Below are 22930 nucleotides of genomic sequence, written 5' to 3' on the forward strand. Positions count from 1 at the left end.
AGGCCACCAGCAGGGAGCTGGATGGAAAGTGGAGCATCTGAGATTAGAACCAGAGCCCATATGGGATTCTGGCACATGCAAGGTGAGGACTTTAGCCACTAGGCTACCGTGCCAGGCCAAGATACTAGGATTTTATTCCACCAAATTAGACAGGTTTAGGAAACACATTAAGCTCTCCACAGATCACTTTTTTTTTTTTTACAGATTTTTTCGTTGTTGTTGTTATTACTGCAAAATCTGATATGAAGAGAGGAGACAGAGAGGAAGATCTTCCGTCTGTTGAATCATTCCCCAAGTGGCCACAAACAATTGGCTGCAATGGCCAGGGCTGCACCAATGAACAAAACCAGATCACTTTTAACAAAGTATAAACCCAAACCTGAGCCAATTTGAGGTGAAAAATCAACAAATTGTCTGCCTTTTAAACAAGAAATCAACACTGTTTCAGAGGGAGATAACAGAATTCAACTCTCTATAACACAGTAGCCACAACGTTCATTCTACTAGAAAACAACACTTAGAAACGAACTCCCAAGATGGCCCAGATGTTGGACAGAACAGGTAAACTCAAGCACCTGTTGGAGTCGGAATGTGTCTCACCATGTTCATGTGTTAGAAACATAATTGATACAAGTAGTGATTAGGTCATTAGAGGACTGCTGTCAATGGTGGATTCATGTTACTGTGGGAGTTTGTTGGCTACTGTGAGTGAATTTGCTCTAAAAATTGGTTCCATTATCTCCATACCTCTCATACTCACTCTTTCCTGCTCTTTTTCCTTCCGTGATGTGGATTATGCAACACAGAGCCTGACTGCTATCATAGTTTCAGACTTACAAATCTTTTATAAACTATACAGCCTCAGGTTCCAATGTTCTCCATATATAGTCAGGTTATGTTCCCAAAAGCCACTGGAGGGGGCCCAGCAAAGTAGCCTAGTGGCTAAAGTTCCAAACAGTGATCACTGTTTAATACAGCATTTATTAAAGGATAAGTCAAGGTCTTTCTTACATGTAAATTATCCTACTGAACACTTTCAAAAAACGCTTAATGTTGTGATGCGTTCTAGGGAATTGCAACAGTTAAGTACTCTACCAACTGCAAATCACAATGAGGTTAATTTCCGAATCTTAAGCTTTCTCATTTTAAAGGTCGGATTTTGAAAGCAATTCTAAGAAATGTCACAGTCAGTAAGGTTATAAGGAACAAATTAACCAGACTGTGCAACTACTTAAGTTAGAGCAGCAAGCTGGCAATTTCTGAAAGTCTCAGATATCACCTATGGATTCTATTAGGACATATGAAATATATATATGAATTTTAAACCGTGTCTATACTTTTTTGAATTCTGCATGTACTTTATTCTCTATTATGCACTTCATTTGTTCCTACAATTCTATAGAAAAATAATTACATTGTATATCCAGTTTATGCCAAACATTTTCCTTACTTTTATGAAGTGAAAAGCCATTTATCAGCTGCAGTATTTTGCTGGTCCTGGGGTTATACTGACATCTGGTGGCACTAGAAAAGAAACTCCAATGCAATGACGAGAAATTGCTAACTTATTTGGTAACCTTAAGCTTACAATTTTCCAATACTTTATGTCAATGACAGAATCATTCGAGCACCATCATTACTCCAGTTGGAGACAAACATATTTGCAATCTTTACTCTGTCAACATCACTGGCAAGAACACTGAATCTTCCATTCTTTCAGGAATGTCTGGCCTTGGCAAAAAGCAGCAGTAGAAGGCCCAAATGTTTTGTTGTTGTTGTTGTTGTTGTTGTTGTTTTTGGCCATTGACACCCACTTGAGAGACCAGATAAAATTTCTAGCTCCTGCCTTCAGCCTGGCCCAACGTTGGGTATTGTGATCATCTGACAGTGAACCAACAGAAAAATCTCATTCTCTATCTCTCTCTCTCTCACTGCAACACTTTCAATAAATAAATCCCTAAAAGTAAAAGTAAATTTTGCAATAAAAATATTAGAAAGTGAGGTTATCCCATACAAGACAGATACACCCTTAATAAATTTAGCTAGTTTCCTATAAATATGTTTTGGCCTGGGCTTCTTGCAGTGGCCTAGTGGTAAAAGTCCTCGCCTTGAATGTGCCAGGATCCCATATGAGCGCCGGTTCTAGTCCCAGTGGCCCCACTTTCATCCAGCTCCCTGCTTGTGGCCTGGGAAAGCAGTCGAGGACGGCACAAACATTTGGGACCCTACACCTGCATGGGAGACCCGGAAAGAAGTTCTTGGCTCCTGGCTTCAGATCGGCACAGCAATGGCCACTGCGGTCGCTTAGGAAGTGAATCATCGGATGGAAGATCTTTCTCTCTGTCCTCCTCTCTGTATATCAGACTTTTCAATAAAAATAAATAAATCTTTTTTAAAAATGTGTTTTGGTGTCTAGCCTTTATTCTGAAATGTGTTATTTCACTTAGAAACACTTACGCTAAATCTTTAATGAAAAGTTATTTCTTATAAATTCCCTCATGTCTTCTCAGTGGTTAAGAATCTTAAAGATGCAGACTGACAGGCAAAATCATGGCCTGATGGTCAAAACTCATTCTGTTAGGAATGTAACAAAAAGGTTGTGGGGACTATTCAATCTAATTTAAATATCACTGACAATCCACAAGGTTTTTAACATATCACAAAAAACCTAATGACCAAACTACACATCAGCACCCAAGTTCAGAAAAATGCATCTTTCAATCACATGTAAGTATCAGAAGACAAAAATTTAAAATTCCACTATTTTGCTATATATTATTTTTCTTTGCTTCTCCCATGCAGAAAAAGTTCAGAGAAATGACTTAAGTAACAAATCTCTAGATCTGTATTTTCTTCTAGCATTAAATTCTAGAACCTTCAGAAATTATTCAAATATATGAAAGCATTCATTTAGCAGAATTCTCATAGGAGAAACCTCTGTAAACAATGGCTGTGTCCTTCACTGGAACACCAGGTTTCTGATGATAAACCCCAGGGGGGCAGGAGTTCTAAATCAAAAAATTGGATCCCTGCCACCTATGGGAGGAACTAAGATAACTCCATGACAGAGTTCCTCAAGCCTGATTTTGGCCTGGCCCACTGTCACAAGCATTCAGGGAATCAAACAGCAGATGGCAGTCTACTTCCTTTCTCTGAATGTGCGCGTGTGTACATGCACGCTCCTCAGATTTTGCTTTAAAGATGACCTAAAACTCAGAGCTCTGTCTCCTTGCCTCTCTGTAACTCAGTGAAAAACATTAAAAAATATAGATAAAAGTAAACATGGGAAATAAAATTAACACCTTTTAAATGCAAAGTAAACATGGAAAAATCAAATTAACACCTTTAAATGCAACTTTTAGTGAATTCCATATTTTTCTTTTGTTCCTAGAAACTCGAATCAGTATTTTCAAGAGCCTATCCTAACGTAAAAAAGCTGATTCTTAAAAAAAAAAAAAAAGCTTCTGTTACAAACTCTACAGAAGATGAAAAATTCTAATGCAGTTCAAAATTCTAATGCTAACTCTACAAAGTCTAATCAATACATACTAAGATACATGAATATGAAACCTCAAATCCTCAACACGTCAAAGCAATCTCCTGATCAACATCCATGAAGGTAGTAGTGAAAAGCAGGTGATGGGTTTTACTTTCATTCTGGAATCTTCCAGCAAAGTCAGAGTTAAAGGATATGATACGTGAACTACAATATGACACATTCTACAGTTAAATATTGAAATAGGCAGTATCATGAAACACTGTTTATAAAAAAACTTTGTTCTGATTAAACGTTACTGCTCTGTTTAATATTGAAGGTTATATAGAATATGAAGAATAAAAATTGAAAAATAATTGCCCAAAAGTCTAAAGTTCATGCTGTACAGTTTCTGCACATATTTTTCTATCAACTTACATGAAGTTGCATTTGAGTCTCCAATTTCTCTCTTACAAATGAAGAAGAAAATCTATATTTCCTAAATGATACACTGGATTTTCACATAGAATCAATTATATTATAAAAAAAATATTTTTGGGCCCGGCGCAGTGGCACAGTGGTTAAGGTCCTCGCCTTGCACACCCAGGATCCCATATGGGCACCGGTTCTAATCTCGGCAGCCCCTCTTTCCTTCCAGCTCCCTGCCTGTGGCCCGGGAAAGCAGTCGAGGACGGCCCAAAGCTTTGGGACCCTGCACCCGCGTGGGAGACCTGGAGGAGGCTCCTGGCTTCGGATCGGCATAGCATTGGCCGTTGCGGCTCACTTGGGGAGTGAATCATTGGACTGAAGATCTTCCTCTCTGTCTCTCCTCTCTGTATATCCTCCTTTCCAATAAAAAAATAATAAAAATAAATCTTTAAAAAAAGATATTTTTAATTTCCAAATAAGTTTTACAAACTTACCCTTAGAATATTTACTATTCACGCACACAGGGAGCATGGCGGGGAGAGAAAGCAAGGACAAGGAAAAGATCTAACGGACTAGACTTCTTTTGAAAACATTAAACTATTAGCAAAAAGATGTTCAACAATATCAATTTTCACATAGAAAGAGAAGGAGATGCTTCCAGATTTTTACTTTCTCTTATTGGTCTCTCATTTTGAAAGAAACATAGTATTTGTGTGCAAAAGAGTACTACAGGTAGCTCAAGGAGTACTACACTACCTCATCACTAAGTCAAATTACTCTTTGAATAATCCAATTCAAAACATAGGACAGTAAATTTGTTGCCAAAGAAACTAAATAAAACTAAATAAAATAAATAATAAATAAGTGATTTAAATCTATTGTCGATTTATATTATCTTAGCAGCTTTTCATTAACACAAAAAAACTGCAAGTTAACTATATCCTGAAATATAAACCACTCTATTTCTACTTATCTCCAAATACTCTTAAGTAGGCACAATACCAAACTTCATAGTGAGGTCATATTTCAAAACCGTGAACTACAAGACCAAAACAGTATTTCTCAAAAATCACAGGTAATATTAATGTTCCTTGAGGTATTCCTAAGTCTAGCATAAAGGAAAATGCTCAAATAAATTTCAAAGTGCTGGGATGAAATTAAATAAGCTTTATTTTATGAAAGGTCTTCTGAAAGACTTTCATCCTTTCATTCAATGAGCAAGTTCAACTGAATATCTACAATATACCAGGAACTGATCTATATATTGGAGTTATAGCAGCACACAAGAGAAATAAAATCCTTGCTCTCCTGACATTCTTTCTAGTGGAGAAGAACAGTCAATAAATAAAGGAGAAAATAAATAATTGCAATCTGGAATAAAAATTATCAAAACACTAAAATAGGATACCACAAAGAGAGCAGAGGATACTTCAAACTATTCATATATGCTAAGTTACATGGCTAACATTTTCAAGTTTTTCTACAATGGGAATATAACACATCGTGTTGCCAAATATATATAACTACGAAACTTTTACAAAATGGATATCTATTTAACAGTTCACTGAATCAGTTCAGGAATGCCATTCTGTTCCAAAACATAGCCAACACCATGATCAAGGTTCAAAGACTGTCTTTAAATCCAGTCTATTATAGTTTCCTGATTTGTAAAAGTGACAGTAACAATAGAACACATCTCATGGATCACATTGAAGAGCAAATGATCTAATTCATTTAAAACACTCAAAACAGGGTTTAGTAAATATAGCCTCTGCTCAAAAATTAATACTTTTACTATTGGTAAAATAATCTCGTATAATCTGTCCTTTACCATCCAAGGAAGCTGTCCTAAAATTCTGAACTCCTCTATCTTTTATAGAACTACATTTCTTTTTTTATTTCTCTATATAGAAAATTCCTTGGACACAGCAATTAGAACAAAGACTGCACAAAGTGAGGCAGCAATAAATACTTACTGTATAGTTTGTACAGAATATCCACAATGGGGTAAATGTGGAAATCAGAGGAAAAAACAATAGAAAAAAAGCAAAAAATTCACTAAGAAACCCAAAGCATATTATACCAAAGCTTCCATAAAACACTGAGAAAATTAAACTTGTCACATGCTCAAAGTACATTTATAAAATAACATCCCCAGGAATAGGTCATATTCTACCTGGTAAAATATGCTAAGATATCCTGTCATTTATGTGGTATTCCTTCCAGAAATGCATATTGTAAACCTAGGAAGCAGCATCAGACACACCCAAACCGAATAACATTTAAGAAAATAAACAACCTGAATATTAAAATCGTAAGAAGGCACTCTGTCTATAACTTAATATGGATAAATATAAAGAAAATGAAAAAGTAAAATGGTAAAAGAACAAAATTAAGACTGGAAAGTATATGATAATTCTTCGTGTTGCTACTAAAACTACTCCAGGGATCAGCATTGTGATAAGGTAGATTCGGCCACAGCCTCGTGCTCACTTCGGCATCACACATACTAAAATTGGAATGATGCAGAGAAGATTAGCACGGCCACAGCCTCAGATCCCATACGGGCACCTATCTGAGTCTCTGCTGCTCCATTTCTGACCAGCTCCCTGCTAATGCACCCAGGAAAGCGTGGAGGGCAGCCCAACTCCTGGGACACCTGCACCTCTGAGGGAGACCCAGATGAAGCTCCAGTTCCTGGCTTCCACCTGGTCCAGGCCCAGCTGCTATGGCTATCTGTGGAATAAACCAGCAAACAGAAAAGATCTCTCTCTCTCTCTAAATATATATATATTTACATATATATATATCAAATTCCATCACTATTACTCTGTAGTCATTCTACCATTCAAAAAAAATTTTTTTTAAGTTAACTTGTTAAATAAAATGAACTTTGCTGTATATATTATACACTTTTTAAATAAATTTTTTTAAGTTCATAAGAAAAAAGTACCTTCAGAGACATCTCATTTTATCTCAGGCAAATAACAAGGATGGCATAGATACTATTACTCTCATCCTCACATTAGAAGTAAAGAAAAACTGGGGAACAGGCATTTTGGCACAGCAGGCTAAGCTATTACCTGTAATACCAGCATCCCATACGCTCGCTGGTTCAATACCAGCTGTTCCACTTCACATCCAGCTCCCCACTAATGCTCCAGGGAAACCAGCACAAGATGGTCCAGTGCTTGGGCCCCTGTACCCTCATGGAAGAAGTTTAAGGTTCTTATCTTCAGTCTGGTACAGTACCAGCCTTTGAGGCCATTTGGGGAAAGAACCAATATCTCTCTATATGCCTTCCTCTCTAAGCCATTACCTCTGCTTCCAAATCAACAACAACAACAAAAAAAGAGGAAACTGAATCACACAATAAGTATATGAAGACACAAATTACACGTGGCAAGATCAAAATTGTATTTCTGATATACTGGTTTGATTTCAAAGATTTTATCCTCCTAATTATCTCATGTTCTACTAAGCACTCTGAGACAAAACATTCAGGAAAGAAAACATGATCAGAGACAGAAGGAAAAAAAAAAGAATCACTGGAATAGTGCCATTTACAAATTGATCTTTGACCTTAGGGAATTAAAAAAACAGAATCCATAACTGAAGACATCTAAATAGTGAACTGGAGCCAGTATGGAGACATAGCAAACTGGTCTTCCTCCTGCGGTGGTGCAGGCATCCTGTATGGGCAACAGTTTGAGTCCCAGCTGCTCACTTCCAATCCAGCTCCGTTTATGGCCTAGAAAAGCAACAGAGGAGGTCCCAGGCCTGTGGGGCCTGCAACCACGTGAGAGACCAAGAAGCAGTTCACAGCTCCCAGCGTGAGATCAGCCCAGCTCCGGCCATCAAAGCCATTTGGAGAGTGAATCAACAGATGTTAAGATCTCTCTCTCTCTTCCTTTCACTCTGTAACTCCGACTTTCAAGTAGAACAAATAAATCTTTAAAATAAATGGATAGTGATTTAAGCAAGCAGAAAACTGACATTCAGAGATTAGCTGATGATTTCCTTCATTATACCTTTCTAATATCTTAACGCCAAGAAAAAGAAAATACAAGCATATTCACAAGTAACCTTGTAACTACCATGGCAACAAACAGAATTTGTAACTTTAAGTAAACAATGAAGTCCCAGATACTATCTCTTGAGGGTAGAAAACAAGAGGTAATCATTAGAAATATTTTAGTCTCAGAATAAAAAAAAGTGGTGGTGTAATTTTTGCTTAAAGAACACATAGTAAATAAAACAACTCGAAGAACAATTAAATCACATGTGTGCCACAAAAAGCATACATTACCTAAAAACAATGGTGTAGTTTCTTCTAAAGTGGTTGCATTGGGATCTGCCCCAGCTTCTAAAAGAACCTGCACAATCTTCCAGTGTCCTTGACTGGCAGCAAGATGCAATGCACAGGAGCCCTCAAAAGTCTTTGCTTCAAGGTAGTTTTCAGACGAATCTATGAAAAAATACAAACCACTCAACTAGAAGATTTTACAGCAATTTCTTGGGCTTAAAAAGCAAACATTATAGGTGAGTGCCCTGAGCAACAGCTAAGATGATACCAGAGACACCCACATATTTTCCTGGAGTCACAGCCCATAGTGGGGTGCCTAGGTTTGAGTACCAGATTTCCTCACATTCCTGGCATCCATCTAATGTGTACCCTGGAAGGAAGTAGGTAATGGCTACAGCAATTGGTTCCCTGGCACCTACATAGGAGACCTGCTCTGAGTGCCAGGATCCTGGCTTCAGCCTGGCTCAGACCCGACTACTGCAGCATTTGGGGATTAAACCAATGGACAGATGTCCCTTTCCCCATTTATATAAATAAAAAACTTTAAACTACAGGGCCAAGCGCAGTAACCTAGTAACTAAAGTCCTTGCCTTACATGCACTGGGATCCCATATGGGCGCTGGTTCTAATCCTAGCATCCCCTCTTCCCATCCAGCTCCCTGCTTGTAGCCTGGGAAAGCAGTAAAGTAAGACCCAAAGCCTTGGGATCCTGCACCTGCCTGAGAGACCTGGAAGAGGCTCCTGGCTCTTGGCTTCGAGTCAGCTCAGCTCTGGCCACTGCGGCCACTTGGGAAGTGAACCAGCAAATGGAAGATCTTTCTCTCTGACTCTCCTCCTCTCTGTATATCTGACTTTGCAATAAAAATAAATAAATCTTTTTTTAAAAAAATTACAAGAAAGCAAATGCCCCAAGAGAAATTTAACGAAATAGCAAAACAAAAAGAATTTACAGGGAAAGCTCATAGTTTAAAATTCTCTACAAAAATTTTTAAAGTCTTAGGTATCCCAGTGTCAACAATCCTTTGATTTTGCTTGTTTGTTTTGAGAGCCATAGACAGAAAGCAGCACAGAAGGAGTGACCAAACTGGCATATTCCACAAACAGGCACAGCTTCCAGTCTGGGCTGGGTAGGGGCTGGGCCAGAAGGCCAAAGCTGAGATCAGAAACACAGGTCAGGTCTCCCATGTGGGTGACAGAGACATAACTACCGGAGCCACCAGTGCGCCTCCCAGTGTCTGCATTAATCAGGCACCAGAGCCAGGAATTAAACTTAAGAACTTGGACAGGAGGTTTAGGAATCTTAACCACTAGGCTAAACACGAGCTTTAGCCATTTGGTATTATTACCACACAAATCCTCCCTAAATTGCTCTTATTTTCAGAAACTGAAAGGTACCATAAAACCAACATCTGAGAAGATACAAGACTGAAGATATGTCTAAGTAATATCTATTAAAATATGAGTAAATTTGATTTTTAACTTCCATAAGGGAAATGCTTCATCTCTAGTATGACTTTCTGGCACTCAACTAATAACATAAATGCAATTTTACAAACTTCTTTATAACTTTGAACAGGATAAAACATGTTCCAAAGAAACCAAACCGGGTGAGCATGCTGATATAACAGGGTAATCCTCTGTATACAACACCAGCATCCATTTGGGCATCAGTTTGAGACCCAGCTGCTCCCCTTCAATCCAGTCTCCAAATTATGACCTGAGAAGGCAGTGGAGGCTGGTCCAAGTTTTTGCACCCCTGCACCCACATGGGAGACCTAGAAAGAAGCTCCTGATTCTAAGCTTCAATGGGCTTAGCTCCAGCCATTGCAGCCGCTGTGAAGTGAACCAGCAGATGGAATACCTCCTTCTGTTGATCCTTCTCTCTGTAAAATATCCCTCCAATAAAAATAAATCTTTAAAAAAAAAACTGCTACACAGAATTCATAAGGAATTTATGACTTACAGAAAGCATCTTACAAAATACACAACTTTCTGGCAATATTAAAATTACCATTAACATGTGCTTTAAATTTTTTTTAAAACTCCAGAGTAAAAGACAATATTGAAATCAATCTTTCTTAACTTTGCTACCCAAACAGTAAATTCTAAGCTCTTATTAGGACAGCCCCTAAGGTAAATTGTAAAGACAGGCCTGGTTGAATACAGAAATAAATAAAACAAACAAAAAAACTTTTAAAAAAAATTACTTTCTTAAGAAAACAGAATTAAAACTAATGCTCTTGACTGAAATAGTCACCTATTGTAATTAATTCCTATCATTGCAACTTATGGATAAAACATGCAGCCCATATATAATAATTAAACAGTAACACTGTACAAATAGTTTTTATAAGTCTCAAGGTTTTATAAGCATATACAACCAAGTAAGACAGCCATATTTTAAAAGTGCAAATCACAGAAACAACATTTCAGAGATAAGTCAGAGATTGATCTATATTTAAATTAGTTTTTCAAATTACTCAGAGATTGGTCAAACATGACCTTAAGCTTATGAATTAACTTCATAGGTTATTAGGTAAAAACGATATGAAAATCTAGGATTGAGACATCTGTACTCCCATTTTCATTGCTGCACTGTGAATAACAGGCAAAAAATTAACAATTAAACCATTACATCAGGCCCCAGATATATTTCTGTATAAAAATACAAAAGCTCCAAGATGGGATTTATGCAATAAAGGAATTCTAAATGTTTAAAAGGACAGTTATATTTATTTTGATTGTATAACACTGTATACATACAGTGATAAACACTGAAATACCACATAGTATCCATAATTGTATATGATTTTTAAAAACTAGGAATGAAGGGCCCGGTGCGGTGGCGCAGTGGTTAAGGTCCTCGCCTTGCACGCCATGGGATCCCATATGGGCGCTGATTCTAATCCCAGCAGCCCCGCTTCCCATCCAGCTCCCTGCCTGTGGCCCAGGAAAGCAGTAGAGGACGGCCCAAGGCTTTGGGACCCTGCACCCATGTGGGAGACCCGGAGGACGCTCCTGGCTTCGGATAGGCATAGCATCAGCCATTGCGCTCACTTGGGGAGTGAATCATCGGATGGAAGATCTTCCTCTCTGTCTCTCCTCTCTGTATATCAACCTTTCCAATAAAAACAAAAAATAAATCTTTAAAAAAAAACTAGGAATGAAAAGATGTATAGATAATTGACACAGAGATGATTCAAAGTGGGAAATCTCAGTACTATAAAGATGTTAATTATTCCCAAAAGAATTAATAAGCAATATAATTCTAATCAAAATGCCAGTAGAGCTACTTGTTGATTTTATATTTACCAACTAAAGTAATGATGGTAGACTAAATAACAAAGAATTTGGAAAAACAGACAAGTATTGAAAAGAAACTTACACTTACTATGTATTAACCATGTCTTTAACTTAGAAAAAAGGGTAAAAATAATACGTTATTAGTATAAAGGCAGGATTAAGGTGTCTATCAGGAAGTGGAAGATTCAACAGAACCAGCAGGAAGCTAAGAGAGAAAACAGAAAGTAGGAGACACATTATAGACGACAAGGTCACAGGATGTTTAAGACTCATAGTAACTTATCTTTGATCACGTAAGAAACACTATGGGGGATAATGCTGTGACACAACAGGCTAATCCTCTACCTTAAAGTGCCAGCATCCCATACAGGTGCAGTTTGTGTCTTGGCTGCTCCATTTCCCATCCAGCTCCCTGCTTGTAGCCTGGGAAAGCAGTCAAGTATGGCCCAATGTCTTGGGGCCCTGCACCCATGTGGGAGACCTAGGAGGAGGTTCCTGGCTCCTGGCTTCAAGATCGGCACAGCACTGACTATTGAAGTCACTTGGGGAGTGAATCATCTGACGGAATATCCCCCTCTCTGTCTCTCCTCCTCTCTGTATATCTGACTTTGCAATAGAAATAAATAAATCTTAAAAAAAAAAAAAAGAAAAGTGGAGCCGCCCAGACACAAACCAGTGCCCATATGGGATGCCACTACTTGGAGGTAGAGAATTAACCAAGTGAACCAACATGCTGGCCCCGAAAAATGATTTTATAACAAAACTATAAGACTGTAGATAAGACTGGTATATAAATACCAGTCTCTAGTTGTACAACTGGTTCTGAAACCACTGTACACGTGTACTAACACACAAACAAATGGTTGGTAGATCTGAGAGTAAGATTTCTTCTTGCAACAAAAGAAACTAAGGTTCTTATGGGAATGACTGATTGGGCTAGGAAATACATGAAATACACAAAGTGAGCCTGAAGCATGCAGAGGTCCAGGAAGTAAAAAGTGTTCAAGCAACAATAAACGAGGGTCATGCCAAAAAGATACAGGAACTAATCTGAAAGAATACTCAATTGCAAAAGCAATTTGAGAAACAATATAAATAATCCCACACTGAATTACAACTTAAAAGTATAAAATATATGTCCTTCAGTTCGTGCAGATATAAATGACTCAATAAATAAATGAGAGACGCAGTAAATCTCCCATACAGACAAATTCCAAATAATTTATGCACAAACTCCCTCCTCAAAAAGCAGGCTACTCTTAGTGATTTGAATACATACCCACCTTAGAAAAAGGACAAAAACCTTTCATCTCTTAACAATAATGTAAATAAAAGGCATTTCTCACTCAGAATGAGAAATACTCAATTTACTTTTGACTTGAGATCTTGAAAGATTTTTACCTATGGAAAGAAAAGATACATTACAGCGAACTTTAAAGCCACTGAACTGGGAAGATCACATTTGGAGTTATAAGACTGAGGTAACAAAACCTTTATCTGACCGTCATAATTTCAATTACATTTTGGGAAAATTAAACTCTCAAAAGCTGAGGTTCTGTAACAGTAACACAAAGCTAAATGGGGTTCAATAGAATTATGTACATCATTTCAATTTTTACAAAATACTTCTACAGATATATGTTACAACTAGAAATTTGATGAAATCTCCAAAATATTTCAAGAATTCCAGCACCTTATATAAACTGATTTGAGGACTCCGCTGATAGTCTTTTTAAAGCTGAAGTAGGTTTTCCCAAAGGCACTGCATTTGGTACTGGACCATCAATCACCACCCTCTCACTTTCCTTCTTTCCAGTCCACTACTCTATACTTCCTGCTTTTAACATCTTAATCTCTTTATTCTAAACAGAGGGCAAAGTGATTTCTGCTTCTCGTCCAGTTTTTGCAACTTTCAATGGTATTAAAGAGCATTAGAGACTTCCTTGATAAACATGAAGAGTACTTCTGGTTGTTTATAGCAACCTGTCAGTTCCTTCTTGGCTACATTTGAAGACTGGGGCCATCTCAGTGGGACCAATGCCAACCACGGACACCTGTGCAGCAGTGATAAGCTTTGGCTTTAATACCCAGTTAGTAACACCACACCCAACACTTGCTGACACAGAGTGTCTTATGCTTATGAACAACCTTCTTCATTACTTGCTCTTTTCTGCAAGCCCTCAACAGATTGTTAGAAAAAAAATATATAGGTTAAACATGAACATAGAAACTTCACTTCAACAATTGAGCAGGAACTTAACAAGGCCAAACAGATCCATGATGTGCTAATCACAGGGGTGATGTCAATTTCACACATCTGACATATTAAATCGTTTATATATATATGTATATATATATATAATCTATATCATACTACATTTTATTTAAGAATTCTGAGAAAAAAATATGAAATAATTTCCACACACAATGAATTCTACATATGCAAAATCCTTAAATCAGACAATCCATAAATACAGTCAAGATACAGGGAAGAAATCAGGAGAAGAAAAAGCTGGATGGCAGTACAAAGAAATCAGACATCAATTTTTAAAAATGCAAAAAACTTTCTAGTGAATCTGAAACACATGGGACAGCAGAGAATTAGTAACAAGAATACACAAGGAACTCTTCAAAGATGAAGCAACGTTAGCTCCCAAGGCTTTAGCACATCCTCCTCTGTTTCCTTATGTTGTGGCTTTTAGATATCATAACTCAGCAATGCCTGAAAGACTAACAACTCAGTTATGACATTTACAAAAGCCATTACAGGGGCTGCCACCATGGCACAACACACTAACCCTCCACCTGTGGTGCTGGCATCTCATATGAATGTCAATTCAGGTCCCTGCTGCTTCACTTCCAATCCAGCTCCCTGCCAAGGGCCTGGACAAGTAGAGGAGGACAGCCCAAGATCTTGGAGCCCTGCACCTATATGGGAATCTCACAGGAAGCTCCTGGATCCTAGCTTCAAAGTAGCTTAGCTCTGGCCATTACAGCCATTTGAGGAGTGAACCAGCAGCTGGAAGATCTCTCTTTCTTAGTATATACGTATATAGATCTTTTTAAAAGATTTATTTATTTTTATTGAAAAGGCAGATATACAGAGAGAAGAGACAGAAGGGAAGATCGTCTGTCCACTGATTCACTCCACAAGTGGCCACAATAGCCAGAGCTGAGCTGACCTGAAGCCAGGAGCCAGGCGCTTCTTCTGGGCCTCCCACACACACGTGCAGTGTCCCAAGGCTTTGGGCCATCCTCTACTGCTTTCCCAGGACACAAGCAGGGAGCTGGATGGGAAGCAGGGACGCTGGGACACGAACTGATGCCCATATGGGATCCTGGCACATGCAAGGCAAGGACTTAAGCCACTAGGCTACTGCACTGAGCCCCCATATAACTGACTTTCAAGTAAAATAAAAAAGAGCTAACGCAATTTAAGTCTCTACTTTGATTAAAATAACTTCGTTCATAATCAAGACAGTCTTGACTCATTAAGTATATAATTCAGCAATATCTATCGGTATTTTAACTTGGTATATATACAGGATGGCTAAATCCAGCCTGATTTTTAGGGGATTTTTTTCAGGGTTTTTTTGGTTTTCTGAGAGGCAGAGAGAGCAACAGAGAGAAAAAGAGCTCTCATCCACTGGTTCACTCCAAAGGTCCACATGACTGGACCTAGGCCAAGGCCAAACCTGGAAGTCAAGCCACACAGGTAGCTGAAGCACTGTCATCAGCACTGCAGGAAGCTGCAAGCGGGAGCCAGAGGCAGTCACTGAACCCAGGTACTATGATGTGGATGGGACACAAGTGTCTGAACCACCAAGCACCATGCCCACTCCTGTTATGGTTAATGACCTGGCCTGGATTTCTAAGATGGATTCTTTAAAAAAAAAAAAAAAAAGATTTATTTATTTTTATTGCAAAGGCAGATATTCAGAGAGGAGGAAAGATAAAGAGGGGGATATTCCATTCAATGATTCACGCCCCTAGCAACTGTAATGGCCGGTGCTGCGCCGATCTGAAGCCAGGAGCCAGGAAACTCCTCCCAAGTCTCCCACGCAGGTGCAAGGTCCCAAGGCTTTGGGCCAACCTTGACTGCTTTCCCAGGCCACAAGCAGGGAGCTGGATGGGAAATGGAGCTGCCAGATTAGAACCAGCACCATATGGGATCCTGGCACGTTCAAGGCGAGGACTTCAGCTTCTAGGCCATGGCGCCAGATCCCTAAGACCGATTCTAAAGCATTGTTTCTGAGTGTACCAATAAGGATATTTAACAAAGAAATTAGCAGATGAATCAGGAGACTGAATAATAATTACCCGTCCTCATGAAATGTGAACCAGCACCCATGCAATCATTTAGGCTCAGACAGAACAGGAAGATGGAAGGAGAATTCTCTCTTCTTGAATTAGAATATTCTTCTATTCCTGGGCATTAAAACAACAAAATACTTCTTCACTCCATATCAGAATGCCTGGGTCTGCTTCCCATTTCCCTTCCTTCCGGTGCAAACTCTGGGAGGCAATAGGCTCAAGCACTTGGGTTCCTGGCAATCATGTGGGAAAACAAAATTGAGCTCTATCTGGCATCAGCCTGGGCCAGCTCTGCTGTGTGGGAATCTGGGGAATGGGCCATCAGATGAGACTTCTTTCTGTCTCTCAAATTAAAAAGTAGTAAGTAAGTAAATAAATAAAAATTAACTATATACTTAAAAATCTACTTCAATTAATATTAGACACACTGTATGATTGCAGGAGAGGGCTTTAGAATTAGAGAGAAATGCATTCAAATCAAAATAATTTATTCACAATCCTTGTCAAGTCAGCTTTTCTCAGCTTTGACCCTTTCACCAAAGAAATGAGAATAAAACTACCCCTAACGTTAGCTTTGTATGTAACAGACAAGTCTGTGCATCCAATATTTGGCCCAATGACTGCTAATAGAGCAGCACTCAATCACCCTTAGTTTTCTTCCTAATCTTTCCAACAATGACCCTTCACTCAGCAGTGTGTTGGCTAATGTTTAACTAACTCTGAGAGGGAAACAGCCCAGTCTGTAGAACTGATATGCAGTACCTACTGACTTGCCTAGCCTACCAAGGCCAATCCCAAGATGCAAGGGTGAAGCAACTCCACACAGTTCCAAAGAGACCTACAACAGCATACTAATGCTCCCTTTGCCATCACAGTTTTATTTTCTCCAAAAGCCACTTCCGTAAATTTTTTTCTTTAATTGTTTAGGCATTTATGTCTCTCCTAACAAAAATAGAAGCAATATGGAAGGCAGGTATTTTGTACACGCTCTACAGAATCCTCAGAAAATATATAACCCAAATAACTAGGAAACTGGCAAGAATTTTAAAAGACTAATTCAAACAAAACAGCCACATCTTCAGTTTTAGTAGCCTACCTTTTGTTTGGAAATGGAAGTAAAGATAAACATGATCAACAACCCCTATGTGATGGGACAGTCAGGGGTCAGGAGCAGGGAGGTTGGCCGTAGCACTCTTGACATCAAGTTAAGCAACCACTTGAAATGATGTAGGCATCCTATTAATGTGGACTGGAGTTCCAGGTGCTCCACTCCAATCTAACTTCCTGCTAATATGCAAGGGAAAGCAGCAGAAGATGGTGCAAAGACCTAGGACCTGCCACCCACATGAGAGATGCAGATGGAGTGCCTGGGACCTGGCCAGTCCAGCTTAGCGCCAGCTGTTACGGGCATATGGGAGTGATACATTGGACACAAGACCTTTTTCCTTCTCTAACATTGCCTTTCAAATAAATAAATCTATCTTTAAAAAATACTACATAATTTAAATTGTAACTGTAAAGCAATTTTGCTATATCCTCTGGCTCAGTTAATAAAAATAGGCTTGAGCTTGCTTAGTGATGTAGCAGGTAAAGCTGCTACCTGAAACACTGGCATGATATATGGGGGTCCAGTTCAAGCCTCAAGTGCTCCACTTTCAATCCATCTCCCTGCCAATATGCCTGGGGAACCAGCAAAAGATGGCCCAAGTCCTTGGGACCCTGCCACCTACACGGAAGACCAGAACAAGCTCTTGGTCCTTGGCTTCCAATCAGTCCAGATCCAGCCATTGCAGCCTTTGGGGAGTGAATCAGCAGATGGAATATCTCTCTGACTTTCCACGCTCTCTCTGTAAATTCTTTCAAATAAATGAGTAAATCCTAAAAAACTGTATAAAATTTAAAAAAAAAAAATTTTTAAAAAAAGCATGCTAGGCACATATGACTAGGACAGGGAGTTGGAAAGGAATAAATGAGCTGAGACACTTTCCCACTCCACTCCCTTGTATGACAATTTAGTGCACCCACTTTCTCATGATGCATCTGCATTGCATCCAAGCCTGGGAAGGAACAGATGCCAGGATGACCATGTAGAAATTAGACTCCAGGGGCTAGGGCTGTAGCATACTAGGTAAAGTCTTAGCCTGCAATGTCAGCACCCCATGTAGGTTCCAGTTCAAGTTCCAGCTGCTCCACTTCCAGTCCAGTTCCCTAGTAACAGCCTAGGAGAAGAAGCAGAAGATGGCCCACATACTTGGGTTCCCACCACCTCTTTAGGAGCCCTGGAGTAAGCTCATGGCTTTGGCCTAGCCCAGCCATTTTTGATTTTTGGGAATGAACCTGCAAAAGGAAGCTCCCAATGGCACAAGTGTGCGTTCTCTCTCTCTCTTCCTTCAGTGTTACATCTGAGTGCGCACTCCCTCTATCTCATTCTTTCAAATAAGCAAATAACTTATTTTCTAAAAAAAAAAGTTCAACTCTACACAAAGATGCCATAAAATTTCCAAAAAACCTTAAGCACATGAAGACTTGCTCAAGCTCTACCCAATTTGTACATTCAGTTAAAGAACCACGTCTACCCCACAAAGGGAGGGTAGAGACTTCTTGTCAGTTACTGTGCCCCTGTCCCAGCATCTCCCCTTTTCGTTGTGAAATACCTATCCTCAAATGGTAGGTATTTCTTGCTAGATGTGAATTTATTTTCTGTATCACAGTATTTATGCCTCTGTTTTGAATTCTCATCTCATGTGGAAGCAGGAATTTTCAATAAACCAGAAAACACAGTCCCATAATACAAGAATTTCCATATAAAGGACAATGGCATCAGATTCCCTCCAAGTTCCTGGTATGTCAGGAAGAACAGGTTATCAAACATGTTAACCCTATTCTGACCTGATTGATTCCAAACCCCTCCAAGCAGAACTTGCCTTGTCAGCACTTCTGTACATCTGCTGCCTCCTATCTAAACCAATAACCTTTCCCCAACATGCTGTCGTTCTCAGCCAGGAAGGCGGGTTTCAGTCGTGGTTCTGCTCCCACAATGACCAGAATAAAGCCCTTCCCCTCTCAAAAACCACATCACAGAATGAGACAGGAAGCAAAAGACAGTGAATCTACCTCGTTCCAGGACAACATTTACATGGAGAAATCCAGTTGATACACCATGCTGGTGTAACCTTGGAAAGAAAGATAATCTCGTCATCCTTAAGAGCTTAGGGCAACGGCCCAGTGTGGTAGCCTAGTGGCACGCACCAGGATCCCATATGGGTGCTGTTTCTAACCCCAGCAGCAGTACTTCCTACCCAGCTTCCTGCTTGTAGCCTGCGAAAGCCACAGAGGATGGTCCCAAGCCTTGGGACCCTGCACCAGTATGGGAGATCCAGAAGAGGCTCTGGGATCCTGGCTTCGGATTCGTGCAGCTCTGGCCATTGCAACTACTTGGGGAGTGAATCAACAGATAGAAGATCTTCCTCTCTGTCTCTCCTCCTCTCTGTATATATATATTCCAAAAGGCAGATATACAGAGAGGAGGAGAGACAGAGAGGAAGATCTTCCGTCCGATGATTCACTCCCCAAGTGAGCGCAACAGCCGATGCTATGCCTATCTGAAGCCAGGAGCCTCCTCCGGGTCTCCCGCGCAGGTGCAGGGTTCCAAAGCCTTGGGTCATCCTCTACTGCTTTCCCAGGCCACAGGCAGGGAGCTGGATGGGAAGCAGGGCTGCGGGACCAGAACCGGCACCCATATGGGATCCCGGGCATGCAAGGCAAGGACTTTAACCACTGTACCATCGCGCCGGGCCCTAAATAAATAAATCTTTATTAAAAAGTAGCTTGGGGCAGGAATATGGCCTAGAAGTTGGAGTGCCCATAACCCTTACTGGAATAGCTGGATTCAAGTCCCAGCTCTATTCCTGATTCCACTTCCTGACAATGACATCCTGGGAAGTAGCAGGTGATAGGCAGTAATTCTGTACCTGCCACTCACTTTCAAGACTTGGATGGGGCTTCCAGGTCCCTGCTTCCGCCTGGGCCAGCCTCAGCCATTAGGGACATTTGGGGAGTGAAGCACTCATTCTCTTCCTCTCTCTGCCTCTCAAATAAACACAACAAATTTAATTAATAGGACAGTTGTCTGTAATTACAGAAAAGGAAACAAATACTGCTGTTAATACAGATGAATTGTCATCTTTGTATGTTTTAGGCATTCAGCACATTGGCACAGCCTCCCATCCCTGGAATTTACTTTACCTGCATGAATTAACATCTGCAAACATTCTACAGAGTTGTGGTAAGCTGCTTCATGAATTGGCATCCATCCCCTATTATCAGCAACATCGACACTGCGACCCTTTCTGAGTAGTTTCCTCAATAATTTAATATTGCCTTCCCTGGCAGCAAGTCCAACTGTAGAACATGTGTCCGAGTAAGCCTCTGTAAAATCCATTCTTTGGACCAGTCTGAAAACAAGACAGAAAGATAATACTTTAGTCAGTAAAATGCCATTGTACCCTGAGAAACTAACACATCAGTGGACCTGTCTAGCAACTCCCACACGACTGGAAAAGAAGAGCCCAAAGCAGGAAAAGGGAACTACCATGCCATGACACCTGCCAGAGTTAGATCAGGAAGTCTTTCAGTATGGCAAATTAGGACTCCTTGGAATGTTCTTTAAAGCAGCAAAGGAGTGTTAAGTATTTATCTTTCCTCCTCTGGAAATGTTTAATCAGCTCTTTCTAGCAGGTTTCTGTCCCTGTTCACCTTTCACCAAAGTACATTCTTTGGCACTCCACTGACAAGAAGCTGAAGGCCTCAGCTGATCTCCAAGGCACACTGTGTTACATACAGGCTGATCTGCCAGCAAAACTCAGCCTCCACAGCACAGCCTTCCACAGGCAAAAGCTAAACCTAAAAGACTATGAAGAGTAAAAGACATGTATTGAGAATAAAGATACACAGTTGTTCTAGTTATCCTGCACTTGCTGGTCCTTTCAGGATTGCAATAAACATGCAGATTCTCCATCCTTAATGAAATAGCCCCAATGACTAAATACACTGTAATCAAGCAACTACACCCATAAAGAGATGGGCTCTGTTTTCCTTTTTACTCAGTTAAAAAAAAATAGTTCCTCACAGCAGTTCTGCCCTTGTCATCCTCTCCTTCAAAGCTATTTCAAATTCCCTGGCAACCAGCGTCCAGTATAGTTCTCAGCACACGCCTGCCTCACAAAGCTAATTTCTTGTTATTAACACCATGAAACCAGTTGAGTGGAGATTCAGAATTCTCATGTAAAGTCACTCCTTAACAGAAAGTCCTTCTCAGTAACACGCCCAGGCCACTCCTCTTAGTTTTTCCAACAATCTTATGAGCTGGTTCAGGAAATGTCAACATATATGCCAAATACAGCTGAAAAGCATTGTAGATCTATTTTAAATAAGCTATAAAAAAAAAGTTTGAGGAAAAAGATTGGAAGAACCATATGCCATTACCTAAAGTAAATAAACCCTTGTTCACTTTTAAACATAGCACTATAATTAAATATACTGATTGGACAGCAAACCAAATGATTAATGTTACCTATGGATTATTCTAACAATACCAAGTAGTCCATTACTAGGTTGAAACATTGGTTATCAAACTATTAATTATTCAACTAGCTACTATTGAGCACCAACTTAAATGATTAGCAATGGGGAGTCCACAAAGATGACAAAGGTATAGATTCTACCTTAAGCTGTGTGCAGTCTCATGGAAATGATAAATACAAGTGACATAAAATAGAAAAGAGAAAGTACTGGGGACTGGCGCTTTGGTGAAGGTAAAGCTGCCTGCAACACAGGCATCCCATATGGGATGACCCAGCTGCTCCACTTCTGACCCAGCTCCGTACTAATGTGCCTCGGAAAGCAGCAGCAGATGGCCCAAGTACTTGGGCTCCTGAGACCTGGACGAAGCTCCCGGCTCCTGGCTTCATTCAGATCAGACCAGTACAGTCAAAGCAGCCATTTGGGAAATGAACTAGCTGATGAAAGATCTCTCCCTCTTCTCTCCAGTTCCCTCTCTGGCTCACCCTCTGTCTCTCTGAAGACTCAGATAAATACATAAATCTTTAGAAAAAAATAGAAACTACCATAAGAGAAGAACATATGAGGAGTCACAGAATCCAAAGGAGAAACTGTTTCAGTTCAGAAAAGGATGTGTACTGTTCATTAAAGGACAGGGAAGATTCAAAAATCAGACCTCGATCGGGACAGAGTTCCTAGGCAGAAGGAAAGACATAATCAAAACCATGGCGATAAACAAGCAAAGGTGAGAGCAGCAAGAAAATCAATCTGTCAATTAAGTAAATAAAGAACAGAAGGAAAACGAGGTTACAGAGTAGAGGGAGGCCAAATAGTGAAGGACTATAAATAATAAAGTATACTTTTGGATCCTACTAACTTGTAGCTAAGAAAATTGCACATAAGTTTTGCAAAGGAGCAAATTATACACTTTGCTTCAACTTAGGAATATTTAATACAAGAAATATTTCTATGTAGAAAACACGTATACACACCAGCACAGGAATACCTAAAAACACTTAAAACACCATCCAGGTATAATCCCCTTTTCAATTTTACTTGTTTTTCTCTTAGTTATAAAGAATGTTCATGAATCCAAAGTAATAGGCAACAGCCTGGAAAAATTCAGGACGAGCAATATTTTTTAACTTAATGGAAGAAGGGATTAAAAGAAATGCACTGTAACAGGGAGATATTCAAATCCTATTAACAACTAATAAACATAAATCCCTAAGATTTTTCCTTTTACAAAAACCTTCTTGTGTTCTAAAAGATGTCAGAGTCAAACAAGCAAATTAAACAATTGTATCTCAGATTGGTGGGAGAAAGGGTGAAATTTAGTAACGCAATAAACATTTGATTTATGAAATTACTGATTTTATTAGTGATACTGGCATTGTGGTCATTAGAAAAACACCCTTACTAGTAAAAGATGTATGTAGAAGTGTACACCAATAAAATGCAACACATGCAACTTCAGATGTTCTTGGTTTTAAAAGTATATAGAGAGAAGGGGCCAGCACTGTGGCCTAGCTCATAAAGCTGCC

The 22930-nt window shown here is 39.5% G+C and overlaps 1 protein-coding gene across 8 annotated transcripts in view; it reads right to left on the reverse strand.

Annotated features, from left to right (window-relative positions):
• ASB3 (ankyrin repeat and SOCS box containing 3) overlaps nucleotides 1-22930 on the reverse strand; it is a 92279-nt gene that overhangs the window by 51120 nt on the left and 18229 nt on the right. For 3 of the 8 annotated variants that reach the window (XM_040993738.1, XM_040993740.1, XM_040993742.1), the window contains exons 2-3: nucleotides 20073-20281; nucleotides 8214-8372 (exon numbers count right to left, since the gene is read on the reverse strand). In XM_040993738.1, coding sequence (XP_040849672.1) covers nucleotides 8214-8372; nucleotides 20073-20268 — 355 coding nt within the window. In that variant the 5' untranslated portion in view covers nucleotides 20269-20281. Of the gene's footprint in view, nucleotides 1-8213; nucleotides 8373-18941; nucleotides 19001-20072; nucleotides 20282-20955; nucleotides 21465-21952; nucleotides 22275-22930 lie in introns of those variants that run through there. The other 5 variants (XM_040993741.1, XM_040993746.1, XM_040993737.1 and 2 more) reach the window with 5 other exon arrangements.

This window comes from Ochotona curzoniae, unplaced genomic scaffold, assembly GCF_017591425.1.
Source record: "Ochotona curzoniae isolate NIBS_2020 unplaced genomic scaffold, NIBS_Ocur_1.0 contig_883, whole genome shotgun sequence".
NCBI classification, from domain to species: Eukaryota; Metazoa; Chordata; class Mammalia; order Lagomorpha; family Ochotonidae; genus Ochotona; species Ochotona curzoniae.